The sequence below is a fragment of the Anomalospiza imberbis genome, chromosome 1, assembly GCF_031753505.1.
Source record: "Anomalospiza imberbis isolate Cuckoo-Finch-1a 21T00152 chromosome 1, ASM3175350v1, whole genome shotgun sequence".
Classification (NCBI taxonomy): Eukaryota; Metazoa; Chordata; class Aves; order Passeriformes; family Viduidae; genus Anomalospiza; species Anomalospiza imberbis.
Window position 1 is genome coordinate 70,152,333 of NC_089681.1, and position 16,115 is coordinate 70,168,447.

At 43.6% G+C, this 16,115-nt stretch overlaps 1 protein-coding gene across 2 annotated transcripts in view; it reads right to left on the reverse strand.

Annotated features, from left to right (window-relative positions):
• The window catches only part of VWC2 (von Willebrand factor C domain containing 2), a 54,639-nt gene extending 39,696 nt beyond the window's left edge, over positions 1 to 14,943 (reverse strand). The window contains exons 1-3 of one of the 2 annotated variants that reach the window (XM_068196238.1): positions 14,677 to 14,943; positions 12,715 to 13,496; positions 6,395 to 6,524 (exon numbers count right to left, since the gene is read on the reverse strand). In XM_068196238.1, coding sequence (XP_068052339.1) covers positions 6,395 to 6,524; positions 12,715 to 13,428 — 844 coding nt within the window. In that variant the 5' untranslated portion in view covers positions 13,429 to 13,496; positions 14,677 to 14,943. Of the gene's footprint in view, positions 1 to 6,394; positions 6,525 to 12,714; positions 13,497 to 14,323; positions 14,465 to 14,676 lie in introns of those variants that run through there. The other variant, XM_068196244.1, reaches the window with a different exon arrangement.
• Between the last annotated feature and the right edge of the window lie 1,172 nt (positions 14,944 to 16,115).

The window sequence follows — 16,115 nt, forward strand, 5'->3', positions numbered from 1 at the left end:
GAATTTAGCTTTGATATATGACTTAAATCTCCACTATCAAGTAAGAGGCAAAAAACTGAATGCTTTTCAGGCTCACTGTAACAGCCTGTAATGAAAAAATATTGCAAAGTGATTTCTGAAAACTTTATAGGATACACTGCTTTTATAGTTTAATAGGCTCTTCTACATCCTTCTACTTACGTATAAAGTGCCACATTAAATACCAAGGTTAGTATAATTTCTGATTGTCCTCGTGTGTCTTAGCAAAATGATGGGACATTATACACTCAGGGGAGTTACAGCTGCCTCTTGAGAGCAGAACACCCAAATTAGTGTATTCTGGTCCTTGAAAAGAAAAAAATGCACACAGTATTTATTTGCAATAAATACATACACACTATATAAACTGATTTATCCTTGAAACTGATCTAGGCTCAGTATAACTGGATACTTTTGCCATATCTTCAGACAGATCCTCTTCATGGGCTGATGGGTTTTTATACTTAGAAAAACATGTATACCCTGGAAGTCAACATAACTTGTACACTAAATAAACACCTTTGGAGGAAACAACACACCTACCACTGCTTATCCAGCTGAACACTGAGCGATGCCAACAGCGGACTGTATATCCATGTGCAGGCATGCACATGGATGTGAGCTGGAAACAAGAAGGTCTGTGTGGTTTTGGCATAAGGTTTTGCTCAGCCCACTTTGCAGTGCTGATCCATGCTCATTCAAACAGCTTTGGATCTAAAAAATGGCACAAGAATAAAATTCTGTGATTTCTGCACAGGAAGCACACATGGCCTATGCAGCCGCCAACTTTCCCACAAGTGAGAGAAAGAAAGTGAGCGGAGAGATGAAATGAGTTTAAAGTAATTCCTTGAATTAAGACAATACAGACCAAACTTCCTCTCAACTTCATCAACAGCAGAAACCAAGAATAAAAACTACTACAACAAGTTAACCAACTTCCCCTACCAGATTTGGAAGCCACTTTAAGCACCCAGTGCAGACTAAAAGAAGCAAGACTGCTGTTTTCATGGGTGCCAAAATACCTGCTACAGTTTTTCAACCTACCTTATAATTTCCAGGCAATTTTAATCAGATGCAGCTGTTCGTGCAACTTAAATAGTGTTTTTCTCCCTGAGACATTCATTCCCCCTAGAACATTAATATTTCTTGGTTAGGAGTCCCATATTATAAATAATTTTGTGAAATACACTCTATTAAAGTAGAGAGTCCATGCAGAAGTTTTTGCTAAGCGACTCATGCACCCAGAAACATGGGGCAAATGTTACCCTGCATACACAAGCATTCAAATGCCTCAAGTAAACACATTAGAAGGGAACAAATCACATTGGTGCATACTGTGTGGGTGGAACTGGGATTAGTTTGAAATGATTTCTTGTTCATTAGGTTATTACTTTTTAATATACATTCCATTAAAAAAATACTGTTTCAATCTCATAATCTAGAATTTACAATCATTTTATGGTACCTATATTTTACATCTAGAAGAGGCCTCCATAACCACCTGATTTGATCCCCTCCTTGCAATGTAGACTAAAGAAACCACTCTCAGGCTTTAAAACTTCTGGATCTCATTTGCTATACATAAATTGGCTGCCAAAGCATGACTGAAAAAAGCATTTAAAGTGACAATAGAAAAAGGAAGGGAGGGCAGTCAAAAGCACTCATTACTTAAATTTTACAGCAGTTACATTTCTGATGTTTGCAATAGTCCTGCCTTGACCTCTCTTTGGACACCAGCGTGATGATACTTTCTTCATTGTGGAGATAAAGGCTTTTATGTTCAAGGTCATATCATATTTTATTTAAACACACTGCAGAAGGACATTAAATTTTACAGGTCGGATTCACCATGGTACTTGAGCAAAGCTCTGCAGGGCAGAGCAAACAGCCAGCTCACATGAGAGCTGCCAAGGTGCAACTTCCCTTCATGGGTCCAGAATAAACATCCTCATCTTTCTTACTGCCAGACAAGTCTCTCAGCCCAACATAGCCTCTCCCCACCTGAATTTTAGAGGGATGATAGGGGCAACAGTACTAGTACTGATAAACCAGCACCATTTTTTAATAGACTTGAGTCCCGAGGTGAGACAAAGTCCTGTTTTACCAACAGTAGCAAAAGGGGACAGCAGTTCTGGCAGCTGTTACCAGGGTTTTGCTCCCCTGAGAGCTCCTTCTCTCAGATGGAGGACCCCACTTGCCATTCAGAAACACTTTTAAGTCACCTTGGGCCTAAACGCTGCAATTGTATGGAAAAGTACTAAAGCAAGTTTCAATGAGTCAACCTCAGCACAGGAATACAAAACCACCACCACAGGCCCTCCCTGGCACATTCCACCTGCATCTCACTAGCAGCAATCATTTCAACCAAATGATGCCTGTATTTCAACCGTAACTATGAAAACAAGTATCAAATAAGGTCCTGAAATGACCTAAGGCACCTGAAAGAACTGCAATCAGTGAAGTCTCCCCATTGCACAGCCAGTAAGAATAGACATCTCCTGCAAATGTTACAGCCCTGAGAACACACTTGATTGTCCAGGCATCAGTGTTTTTATTTTTGACTGTACAGCTGTGAGCCTTTGCTGAAAGGAGAAGCTCAGCTCTCCCTGCTGTAGACAGAGAATCAACACTGACACACAGATAGCTGAATGCTAGGAGAGCAACAGGATCCACTTCATTTTATCTAGGGCAATCTTTCAGCCATATAATGAAATAAAAATCTCTTGGGGACCTTAGATCAAAATGTTTTTTGGTCTAGCAATCATGACTTGCCCTCAGGCTCCACGTGAGTTATGGGTTTAATCTCATCTTCCAGCAAGCACACCAGCAGGAGTAGGGCCACCCTTGACTCCATCAGCTGCTCCACAGCTGCAGGCTTAGGCGAAGCAGAATTTAGCTGTGTATGCCTACTAGGGCTCTAATGCTGGGAATCCAAGGTAACTTAATCTAGAGAAAGATAATTCACTACCAGTATTACCCCCCACCCCAAATGCAGTGACAAGTACCCAGACTTCTCCCAATGAAAGGGTGACTGTATGCCCATTATCTTTACCCTTAATTCTGCACAAACTGTAGAAATGTCTGTACCTGAATCTAAGGTTATTGATATCGCTGTGAACAGGGATGTCTTCCACAAAAGTAACCACAATGCTAATATTGTATAGTAGGATGGAGATCTGAACTGGATACCTGTTACTTTATGCAACTTTCTGAAGTCAGATTTAACTTTCTGGATGGCTTTTTATTTGTGGCTGGTGCTGATGATTACCAAAAGCATGAAGCTTAACATGTCAATCCACAGGAGAATGAAGCCTCTCCTCCATCCTATTCTGTCCTCACCCTGTTTCCTTTCAGGCCATTTATATAAAATAAACACAAAACAGCTCTCTCAGTTGCAGTGTCTTGAGATATAAAAAGCAGGAGGATTCCCCTAATCCCAAGATCTTCTCAGTGAGGTGTTATCTTTTGTCTCATCTATATATTACTTTTCAGAGCAAATGTTCTTTTAAAGCACTCCCTGTCCCTGCCCACAAAGGAGAAAATAATATCTTCACCTATGGAAGTATTCAGGCTTCTTTTTGAAACCCAGGATGTGATGTAGAAGATTTTTAAATACTACACACACAACTACTCTTTAATTCCACAAGTCTTCCATTCACCACCGCTTACATCCAAAGCAAGTCTGTACCTCCACACATGCACAGTTGTCCAAGTCCAATGTGCAGTTACACATCTGCCCCTCCTCATAAGGGTTGCCAGCAAATTTGTGAAAATAGAGAAGTCAACTACATACTTGCCTTCCTACAAGAGATAAGGCACAGGGTCTCACACCTGTCAAGATACTGAATTCATTAGTTTCTAATAATCACAAGCTTTCACTAGATCTCCTCCATACTTCTGAATCAGGCATTTGTGTGTGTTCTTACCAGTGACAGAGGTGGTCACTCGGCTCTCACTCTTGGGTTACTGGCAGCAATCTTCCACCAGGCAAGTTGGGAAGGTGTTGTATGTTCAGAAGTGGCAGGAAAGGGAGGGAAATCAGTTTGATTGTGTGCATTTTCAACACACAAATGCTAGTAAATGTAGAGAACCCAAACTTCACCTCCCATCCCTTCTTGCTCTACTGAAGGTTGTGATGGCGGTTACCTCACTTGGATGTTTTCTATGGCTCTCCACCTTTCCCATCATTCAGGTTAAATGGCTGAGCTCCCTGTTCATCACCCAAATCCCTTTAGTGTCACTTACATGATGTCACTGATGTTATCGCTGTAACAATCAACCCTGAAGCACAACGCAATGATTGTTTCTCCAACTCACATTCACAGCACATTTGTTCCAGCAGGCTTGAAAATGAGAGGATGAGGCAGGCTAGATTTTCCTGCTCAGTAGGTTTTGGCTCCAATCTAATTAAAAACATATAGCAATTCACTGAAGTTCCTAGAGAACTGCACGTGTACCACACTTTAAAATAAGCTCTAAACACAAACAGTCCTTTTTTTTTTTAAATGCACTCCCCAGATGGAGAGGTTTCCTAAGAAGTTTCTTTGTGACATTATACTGAAACTGCTGAACCAGAAAAGCTGCGCTGCTTCTGAGCTATCTTGGTCTTGTTGTTATTGCTAATGGTTTTCTTCTTCATCTAAAAGCTAACAAGGAAAGCCACTGCTGGTTCTCTGACATGCAGAGAAGTGACAGTACAGCTCACTAGAAACAGGCAGCTGTGGTCACCTTGGTCTGAAACTGGGTCAGAGATGCCGCTCACAGTTATATGGTAGAAATACACAAGTAATATTGGGGATTCAGAGGCTGAGGACAGGATCATCTTTTTCTTGCTAGCAGAACTCGGGTAATACAGCTTTAACAGCTCTGAAAAGGCAGCTTCCTCACAACAAAAGGTATGTTTCATGTACAGTTTTTGGTAACTTTTCCTCACTTTTGGGAAATGTGTCAGGGAATGTGTGAACAGCCAAGCCAAGCCCTGCACTGCTACACTACCTTAATCCAAAAGAGAGCCATCAATGGGAGATTGCCACTACTGTGCATTATGTTGCTGCTTGTGGGAGAATGTGTGCTGATGGAAGCCCAAACACTGTTAAAATCACCAGACAAATTCAATGAGAAAGACTACAGAGTCTTAACTATTCTGCTTGTAACTCCATCCCTGACACTGAAAACAGACCTTTTGCCCGCTAAAGTCACTTTCACCTGGGGAACTGCAGCAGAGCATGGCACACACAATGTCAGCGACGTTCTTGCCATCAAACAAGTGCTAAAGGATCCTTCGGACTAGCAAGCTATGACATCACCAGCTTCCAAATTCAGACTGTCTCAGGAACTGTTGCAAAATGCCTTGAAAAATGCCTGTCCTCATCTCCAGAAACAAGAGTGCCCTTAAGCTGTACAGCCGAGAATAAATTCCTTCAGAGTTGTAACAACCAATTAAGGGATGTGAAGCAATTACTTTTATATCCATACAAATGAAACTCCTCCAATGCAATTAACAATCCCTTATCATCTACTGTTGAATTTGTGGAAACCATACGCTGTACACTCTCTCCTCCCCCAACTTTCCCACAGTTTTAAGCAGTTTGTTTTAGCTAATGCAATGAAACCTACCTATTCAAGAGAAATAATAGATGTGTGCACATTATCTGAGTATTTTTAAATGTCCTTTTCAATTTTAAATATAATTTCTTTTGAGATTTTGCAGCTTTCATTTCTATTAATAAATTATCATTTCTTCTTTATAAGTGATGAGTTAGTATGTCATGTAATTTCTTTCGTCTAAATAGACTAAGATTTTGATCTAATGCAAGCCTTTGCTGGGAGTAGAGAGAGTTTCTGTCAAATTTAGTTACAAAAAATATTCAATTAAATTTGGGAGTTTAATTCATTTAGTTATGAAAATTAGATGAGCTCAATAAGGTACATTCGATTTGCCTTAAGGAAAAAAAAAAACAGACCAAAAAAAGGAGAAGAATATCTGAAAGGGAAAAAAATATGAATGGAGAACAAAAGTAGCTTTTCCTGCTCATGTTGAAAGGTGGATAATATGAAGAGTCTGAGTTCCATTTTGTGTGTTCAGATAAAACACAGCCACAATGAGTTCGTGCAAATTATATATCCAAGAGATACATGAAATCTGGCATTAACATCCTAATTGTCTCCTGGGTAACAAAAATCCACATAGGTCATAATTGAGTCCACCCCAATCAAGGGAGATCTGATTCCTCACAACAGGATTACACCACCCATACACAATTCCATGTCCATTCGAGGAAAAAGACAAATATCTGAATCATTTTTCAAAAGCAGAGCAGAGCACCATGGATCTCTCTGACAGAGGCCTCCTCCTAGTCTTGCAGCCATCACTCACCATTTTTGCAGATGGGACAGCACTGGTCAGGCTCATACACGGGATCCACGCACTCGGTCTGGGGACAGGCTGAGACCGTGCACAGCACTTCGCCATTGGCTTCACAGCGACACCTCTCACACGGAGAAACCTGAAACACAAACCCAGTCACCCTTTAACTCCTCCACTTAATGCACTCCTGGAGTGTGCAGTGCCCCCTTCTCATCTGAAATGTTCTTTTCTTCACATCTTTCTCCTCCCCACTCTAAAACAAATGGGTTTTGTGGCCTAAATAATGCAGAGCAAGACTAGACTTCTGCAAAATTATAGAACCACAGCAGAAAAAGAAAACCCAAACAAAACAGGCTCTTCTCTGAACCTACACATCAAATGGGAAAGTCAGAGGGATGTTGAAAACAACAGTGAAGACTTTTAATACAAATAAACCAAAAATTACCTAACTGAATTTCTAATGAGCTTCCTAAAAATTAAGTTCATAATCTAGTTTAGTTCTACTAGAAGTTCAAAAATAATTTAGAGAAGACAAATGTATTTTAAGAAGAAAAGTTTTGCTAAATGAAGCTTGAAACTTCTTTCAGTGGAAATCCTTACTGTGATTTTTTTCAGGTTTGAAAGTATTTTGGTAGCGGGAAGTTACATTTTATTGAAAATTATATTTTTCAAAGAGAAGTCACGAAAAAAAACATCCTTTTGAATTCAGGTATTTCCCATAGGTTAATTGTTTTTGGAAAAATCTTCTAATACCTGTAACTTTCTGAAAGGAAGTTGAAATTCAAAGAAAGGGGTAAGGAAAATACAGGTAATCCTTTATATCTAGTGAAATGTTACTGGGTTTGAAGAACTCTCACAGAATAGGAATACCATGAGATAGTTACTTGAAAGACCTACTTCAAAGAAATTAATTCCCAACAAAAGAGTAGCAAGACTCTCTTTAGTAAAAAATGGATTTTGAAATGTCTGCATTTGCCACACGTACAATTCCAGCTGTCCTCTTCGGCATTCCTGACCAGGCACATCACACTTGCATTGCTGACATCCTCATACCACACAAGCTAGAGGGAAGCAAGGATCTGAAGAGCAATAAATGCTACACTGTAAAGGTCATTGCTGCACTCCAAAAAACCACATGGGTACCCATGCTCAGAACACAGGATGAAAATGCAGCTGAACGCTGTTATTAGTGATCCTCTAAATCTATAATCTGTGCAGATTACTGATTTACGTAATGAGGAGGTTGTTCTTTTTATGGACCATTTTTCATTCCAGATTCCAGCTGATGCAGACAATCCCCCATTTCAGTTCTCCAATAAGAGCAGAAAAAAGTAAAATCTAAAAAAGAAAATAATTATTCACTTTGAAGAATCACCCAGATGTCTAACTTGCGGATCATCTGCTTCTTCTCATTTTTCAGGCAGCCTATCACATTTTTTTCCTCAGATCCATTCTCTGCTTGCTTGCCTCTCACATCCTTCTCACTTCCAAAGTTCAAACATGCTGATGCTTGCAAAGCATCATTTCCAACTAAATGCTCATTCATGCTTTGCTACTTCCCTTCCCACCTGCCAAGGCTGTTTTTCACTTATGCACTCAGATTATCTTTCACGCCCTTCCCTGTGCTTAGAAAGCCTAAATAGGGTCTCCTGCTGTGTTGCTTTTTGCTTTTATTACTATTATTTATTTCAGGTTTCCTTTCCTAGCTACTCACTTTGCGTTTTCTCTTTGCTTTTACACTCTACCAAGGATAACACCATGCATATGTTTAGGAAATCCCACATGGAGGCTGACAGTCCAGTGCAGCAGATCTTAATTGCAGACTTTGGGACAACTTTGTCCTGTAATAGTTTTTAAACTGTCACGTTCACTTCCAGAGCTGGAGTGTCAGCAGATGAGGAGGGGTCTGATCCAGTGCTCAGAACTGAAAGGCTCAGGTATTTCAAGTAATCACTTGAACCACACGTGAAGTTTTGAGTGTCAGCAAACCTGAGCTCCTAAGTATTAAGTCAATGACAACAATCCTTCCTTCCAGAGTTATATTTAGAAGCAATACTTACTAAATTATAAAAACATGTTTTTTAAGGAAGACTGATTTTTTAATATTATTTTTAATATTAATATATTATACAATATATAATCCTACTTGAAAATGTGATACTGCAGTAACAAAGACACTTCTAGTATAATAGATCATGGGATTTCAGGGGAATACTTACAGTACACCCTTGGTAAGTACTGTCATCTGTACAACCCACCAATCTGAGCAGTGGCAGCAGCAAGGAGGGTCTCCATGAGCTTATTTCTACAAAGCTCTTTTCAGGCATGCAAGTAAACCACAGTGGCTGCTAATATGGTATCAGTGTCAGCCACTATCCTTGGACTAAACAATAGCACATTGCTTTTTACTGATCAACAGGATATAGCAGGAACTGTAGAAAACCCCCACTTTCTGCACCTTAATGGAGCTTAATACTTGGAGACATAATTATCACTACAGAGAGAGACAATGCCTGTATGTAACAGTAGCTAAATAAATCAGAATGAAAAGACACATTTGGTCCTTCATTTCCCCTCTCTACTCATGCAATGCAAGCGCATTCCCTGCAGCGCAGTTCCCAGTCGCAGTCATTGCAAGGAGCATCCCACTTGTTCCTGTGGGGAATGACCAGCCCAGCAGCACTCACAGTCAGCACTTCTGACATAACCAGGCTGGACTGGAAATAATATCAATCTCTCTCTGACAACTATTGATACCATGTCTCCATGGTCTACAGATGAAGCTGTTAACTCTGTAGCAGCAGCAGTTCTGCCTATGAAAAAAAACTGCAGGAAAACAACAAGAGGCAACAGAAGTCTTGTGTATTCACCAGGCAGCCATAAAACCTGTAGAAATAGACTACAGATGGCAAAAAACCTCTAGTTCATTAGAATTGTTTAAAGGGAAGTTTATGAGCAGAGGTATAGGAGTTACAGGCACTGTAAAAGAGCAAATGCACTACTGTGCAAACTGCTAAGTTTTCCACTAGTGAGGTGTGAAGAAAGCTGTAGCTTAGTAATGGCAGTAGGTCCATCCAGCAGGTTAATGTAAATTGTCATAATTAAGAAGTGACGAGCTTTCCCCACCCACATGTCCAACTTTAATTACAAACCAAAAAGACATCAAAACAAAACCAACAAAAAGCTGGATTAATAATAAGATATACAATCTACATTTTGTTCCTTAAGCCTTGAAAACACTTGAATTAAAAAAAAAAATCAATCATAATCCAAAATTTATTTTATTGTGTGCTGGAATTTTTACCAGTATTTTCTTGCCACTGACACATCTCAGGAGAACATGAATGGGGTTACACTGACAATAATAAACATACAGCTGTGCTTTTACTCCTCTGTGCCTTCAGAGTACTAGTACTCCTCTGTGCCTTCAAATTACCACTGATCTTTCAAAACTCATTTGGTTTTGCTGACTCCAGATTTCCAAGTAGCTTACTCACAAAACAAATACCATTTGTGGTAACTTACAAAACAAATACCATTTGTGGTAGCAAGGACATTCTAAAAGACACAAAGCAACAGGTTTCAAAATTATAGGTCTTTTCCAAAACATCACACTTCTGAAGATAATTCCTGATTCTTGTAAGACTTTATACCTCAGCCTCCATTTTCAAATTTTACTTGGAAGATTTGGACCATGTGCTTTAGAAATCTCCAGCATCAGTGCAGAACTTTAATACCCATTGCATTTCACCAAAAAAAGATTTTGCTACCAGTTCCACTAATATGGATGCTGTGATCACACTGCTGTTCTGCCCCACAACATCCACGGGTGACCAGAGTGGTGCTGATGGAAACAGCTTTATGAGACTTCATCCTTTCCCTATACCCAAGTTGTGTTTTGTGCTGACATCCATGTCCTTTTTGAAAACACAAAAATGCATGCATACATGCACACGCAAGCAAAGCCTGAAGGATGGACTGCAATTCAAAGAAGAAACACATCAAACCTCAAATTCCCTGGCACACTTAGCTTCTTGGCTCCAGTCAGGGCAATTCTTTGCATGCCAAGCCATATAGGAATTTTATATAAGCACACTCACAAACTTGCACGCATAATTACACATCTATTCATAAATGTTTGTATAAAAAATGTCACTTAAATGTTAGGGGGTCACCTTTTTCTTCCTTCAGTGATGTCTGGCACTCTTTGCCACAAATAATAGGAGCAGATGCAGAGAAAAATCATATCACTATCCATTTATAACTCCTTCCCTGACCTTAATCAAGAGATAGCATGTTAGTAACCTAAGACCATCAAGTTTAAACTCAAAAAATTACCTTTGAAACCGTGCAGTTGCTTGCATTTTGCAATTGCTTCCACTAAGCAGCAGCAACCTGGCTACATCTGCACTTTGTGTTGCCAGACAACTCCACTGATTGCAGTGGCCTGGGCGAACAGCTGCATTTATAGCTTGTGCTCATAATATTGGAACCAACATTGAATCTCAACTAAAAAACAAGGTTCTCACATAGGAAAATAATCAGGCTGCAGTTCCACTGCCTAATTGCATCAATAACTTTCCTTGCTTGTACTGAGATGACATCCCTTCTCACTTGTGTTTCTAAAGCTGGGTAAAACAAAGCAGTAATGTTTCATTAGAGGAAGATAATGAAGACAAAGGCTAAAAGCTGAATGGAGTTAAAAAGAAAGTTGAAACCCAAAATCTTTTTGGGACATTTCTATAAATGTCACTGTTCAAGACTGTATTTTTACCAAGGTTGTCAGCCATATTCAAATGTACCAAGGAACATTAAGGTTCCACACTTACCACACACTTAACACTGTATTTTAGGCTTGCTTTACAGCCATTAATACAACACCGCTACAGAAAAAGGCTAAGAAATGGAACTCTGTAGAAGAGTGTGAATGAAAAGCAGGGAGAAGCCTTTAAAACACTGACCTACAGAGAAAGTGTGGAGAAGCTTCATCTTTTCATTCCCTCAAGAATTAAGTTTGCTGGGAAAGAAAGGATCTCACAAGCCATCTCTGAAAAGGTCACACCAACTAGCAGTTGTTAAGGTAGCTGCTTCCTCTTAAGTAAAAAATTGCCACCCTGAAGTTGAATGCAACCCTCGAGGATGACGTGGAAAAAGGGAGGATGATACAATGTTTTCTGCCATACCCTGCAATTCACAAGTGCTCTCTGCACATTACAGCCTGAGAAGAGTAAAGGACAATGCTCTTACTTATTATGGGGAAAGTAGCCCTGCTCTGTTATTTATTTTCCCTTAAATTGAAGAACATGGAAAGACATTATGAACCAAAGCTAAGTTTTCAGGAACGTGCAAATACCAGAGTGCAAAGGTGACAACTTATTTCAGCCTTCAAAAACATACTTTCTATTTCTCCACCCTGAGAGGGGCTCAGCTTCCAGAACCTTGAATTATATTTCATACTCCCCTCAATATATTCAGCATGAAATTCTCTAGTGTATTCAGAAATTGGTTTTGGAACAGCCCTGTATCTAACAGTCACTCACAAGAAATTTCACAAGCCATTCTCAGAGCCTGCTCACAGGTCTCAACCACAATAAAATACTAAATGGAAAAAGACAAGGTAAACAACCAGAAAACTGGCCCCAAATCCAAAACTTTTGAGTGCACTGTAACATCTTGCATTTTCAATGATAACAACCTTGCACAGTAATGCGGAAAAAGACCCTAGTCTGAAAGGATTTCCCTGAACATGAAGCTTATCAAGTCCTTTCTTTAGGTATCACTGCAATCAAGACTGCAAACTATGCTATTATTAAAAAGAAGGCCTATAGTCATTCACAGAAAGCAAACATTATGCAACCATGGCAGCACTACTTAAACAGTTAATAAGGAAAAAGAAATGACTGCTAAAAAAGAAGGGATTATCACAAACTGATTACTAGGAATAAGAGTCAGCCCACAAACCCTGCTTGATTCCTGCAAGGCAGAAGTTTAACAGTTAATAGTTAAATAAAGAAACAAATGTATTGCTGAAAATTTTCACAAAATCCGTAACACCACTGAGTAGCATCCTTCCAAGTACCGTTTTTTACTGTAAATACCAAAGGAATTAATAAAGATCAGCACCCTCACTTAAAAGTGTTAGAGTACCATAGAGCAAGAAAGGTCATGTTTAAGGGGAATATTTTACAGGACTGCAGAAGTCATATTAACCCAAAAATGTGAAGAGGAGGGGGAGACACAGAACACCCTCTGAGAAAACAGCTAAAGATCGTAATATCACTTTAAACAAGAGAATAACCCACAAAAAGACTTTTGACTTCATTCCTTACCATGAACTCCTCTAGGGTCTGGTAGGTTTTCCCTCGGAACTCGCAGTAGTTCTTCCTCTCCTTGCACTGCGGGCAGCACTGCGTGGTGTCCACATGGATGCAGCGAGGGTGGAGCCTGGGGCACTCGGGCTGGATACATAGCGGGCCCTCCTCGGTGCAGAGGCAGGGGCAGGCAGAGGGGCCCGGCGCAAACTTCTCCCCGATGGCATAGACGAAGCCGCTCTCGTCCACGCAGCCTTTCCCACGGTAGTCCGGATAGGCGTACTCCTCCGGAGGCTCGGGAGTGGCGCTCGCAACAGATGCTGGGAGAGATGAATCTTCTGCCACCTGAGGTTCCTCAGGAGCAGCATCCCTTTGCACTTGCACTTGAATGCTCCCAGATTTACTGCTTGTCCCCTGGCTGTTCCAAGCCTGCTTCTGCTTAGTCCAAGACTCCTTGTTCGAGTAGTTCCTGCTTCCTTTGCTCTTCCAGTCTCTGCTACTCTCCTCCCTCCCGCTCCTGCCGATCTCATTCATTTTCCCTGGACCCGTCTGGCTGTCCCTTGTAGACGTGTGATCCCTCTTTTCCTGGCTCGCCTTTATCTCCTGTTTGTCTTGAGCCCTGGCCAGTTTTTGTACGGGAACGGTGGAGCTACAGAGGGCAACCATGAGGCAGCAGGTTACGAGAAGAGAACTAGAGAAAGCTCCAATTGCCATTGCAGTAGAGCTGGGCATCACCTACTGCATCCCACAGGGGACACTGCATTCACATCGGAGGGAAGCGCTTCATAAAGCCACAGTCCCTAGGAAAAGAAGGAATACTTCAGCTTCTGCACTTCTTCCCCCCCGCACCCCGCCTCGCCTCCACCGATGCAACATCTCAAACAATATGCAACCTGCCGGTAGTTTATGCAAAAGGCAAACAGCCTGCTGCTGCATCCCTCCTCCTCCTCCTCCCCCGCTCTGCCAAGTCTTATAAATAGCAGGGCTCTGGACACGGACCGGGCGTCGTCGGCTCCAAGAGAGCACCGCGCAGAACTCCGGGGAGTCAGCGTTTGCAAAGGCAGGTGCAGGCAAAACTCAGAGCGCTTGGGGGGGTATTTTTTAACTTTCAAATGACAACATGTGAAGAGGACGGACGCCCGATGAATTAAATGGGGCTCTCCAAAATCCAGCAGGGTCCGGAATAGAAATTATCCAGTTGAGTGCTATTCACTGTCTGTAAACACGATGATTTTCATTAACCTCTTATTCAGTCTGAAGTACGCTGGTTTGGGTTCTGTTTAAATACTTACCAGCGAACACGTTTCTGTAACAGACAAGTAAAACCAAGCACACTAAAGCGAGCAAAGGCAAACTACCTCCCTTCCAAACTACCCAAACCAGCACACAACACCACCTCTTCCTCGCCCGTGTTCGAAAGACAAGGTAGAGCAGCTCCGAGTTTCCGCAGCCGAGGCTCATTTAACCCACATCCTCCAGGAGTTCGGCAGCGCTCCCGGCTCCTCTCCCTGAAACATTGCACGCCAAATCGGGAAAAAAAAAAAAAAAAAAAAAAAAAAAAAAAAAAAAAAAACCAAAAAAAAAAAAACCAACAAAAAAAAAACCAAACCCAAACCAAAATACGTACACTACTCCGGCCACGACAAGCAATGCCGCTGCAGCCTCCCGGCACGACCTCACCTCCGCGGTACCGCTCCCCAAAGCCATTTAAAAGCCTCTCTCTCGACCCGCCCGCCTTCCCGGCCCTCGGCGATGGCACCGCGGGGCACCGCGCTCCGTCCGCCCGGCAGCGCTGCCCGGCCCGGTCGCCGCAGGGAAGCCGGGGCTCCGCGCCGCCCGCCCAAACTTTCCGGAGGGCCGGGCAGCGCCGCCCGACCCCCTCCCGGTGGAGCTGTGAGGGAGCCGGGCCGGCTCCTTCCCCAGCTCGGCCGGCTCCCCCGTGGCCCGGCGCGACGCCTCCGTGCCTCCCTGCCGCCGTACCTGCGCTGGCGCCGCGCTCAGCCCCGGCGGCGGCTCGGGGCGGCGAGCGTCGCCCCGCGTCCGGCTCCCATGGCGGGGCCGCGGGCGGGCGGCCGGCGGCGGCTTGTTGCTGCCCGCTCGCCTCCGCAGACCTGCCGAGCCCGCAGCGCGGCGCGGCGGCCGCAGTCGGCGCGGCCCCGCCGCCCCGGGGACGGGCTCCGCCAAGGGCCCCGCCGCTTTCACATGGCGGCCGGGCGCCCCCGTCCCCGGGGGCGACGGGGCAGGACGAGGCGCTCCCTGCCTCGCTCCCTGCCTGTCTCTGCGCCGCGGGTGCGGACCGGGCAGGGCGCGGCGCGGGGAGGGACTCGGTGCCCGCCGGGGGGCGGCAGTGCAGCGGCCCTGCCCGCCGCTGCCGCCGCCGGAGGGTGTGCGGGGCGGGGGCAGCCCGCTCCTGCCGCAGGGCCCCGCCGCGGCCGCGCTCCGGGAACGGCGAGCGGCTGTCGGGAGGGAAAGCTGGGCAAGGCGGGCGAGTTGGGGCCGGCCCCGCCCGCCGGCGGCTGAAACTTTTGGCGGTGTTAGGGACGTCGGTTCGGGACGCGAGCTGCGCGCTGCGGCCCGGTGCGGCGAATCGGGCTCTCGCCGCGGTGCGGGACGCGCCCCTCCTGCCGGGGCCGGGCGGGCACCGCCGCGCAAACCTGCGGACACGGTGGCGGACTCGCCCCGGGCGCGGGCAGGGGCGGCTGAGCAGCGTTTATTCGGGACGGGCGGGCTGTGCCCATCTGATGCTGCCCGCGCCGCAGCATCACGCAGTAGTGTGCGTTAGCGCTCCCCTACCAGCCTGCTCCAGCAGCGAAGTGGTACGTGGTTTACTAGTTGAGATACCTATTTACGCTTTTGCATAGCTGATGGACAGTTCTGAAGTTCAATATAGTTGCGTTTTTCTCCTTTATACTTTTTTGATACAAAAAGGGAAAAAGGACTGAGTGGTCTGTTATGAATTGACTGCTGAAGGAGTATTGGGACAGAAACGCACAAGAAAAGCTAGACCTACTTTTGTTCAGGATCTAAGCAAAGGCTTGGAGCCCAAAATGTTATTTATTTATGTAGTTATTTATTTTTAAGCTGCATTAGATGACATATCAGTATAATCTTCTTTTCTGAATTTTGCTTTACAGATGTTCCAGAACAGTCCCAGCTCCACTAACCCTCTGCCACAGTAGCACTTTAACATCCGCTGTGCCCTACTTGTGACTAGGGCTGGATTTCCCAATGTATTTAGCACTGTATCTGAAATTTTTAGGCTAGGTATAATTTTCAGGTTTGTTTTGGTTTGTTTTTTTCCCCATTGAATATCAGTACTCAAGAGAGCAATGAAAATCTGCTGGATACTAATGTTTCATAGTTAAGTACCTTCATGAGCGCCTGTTAATTGTGAGAACCCAGATACTTAAATTGCTCCC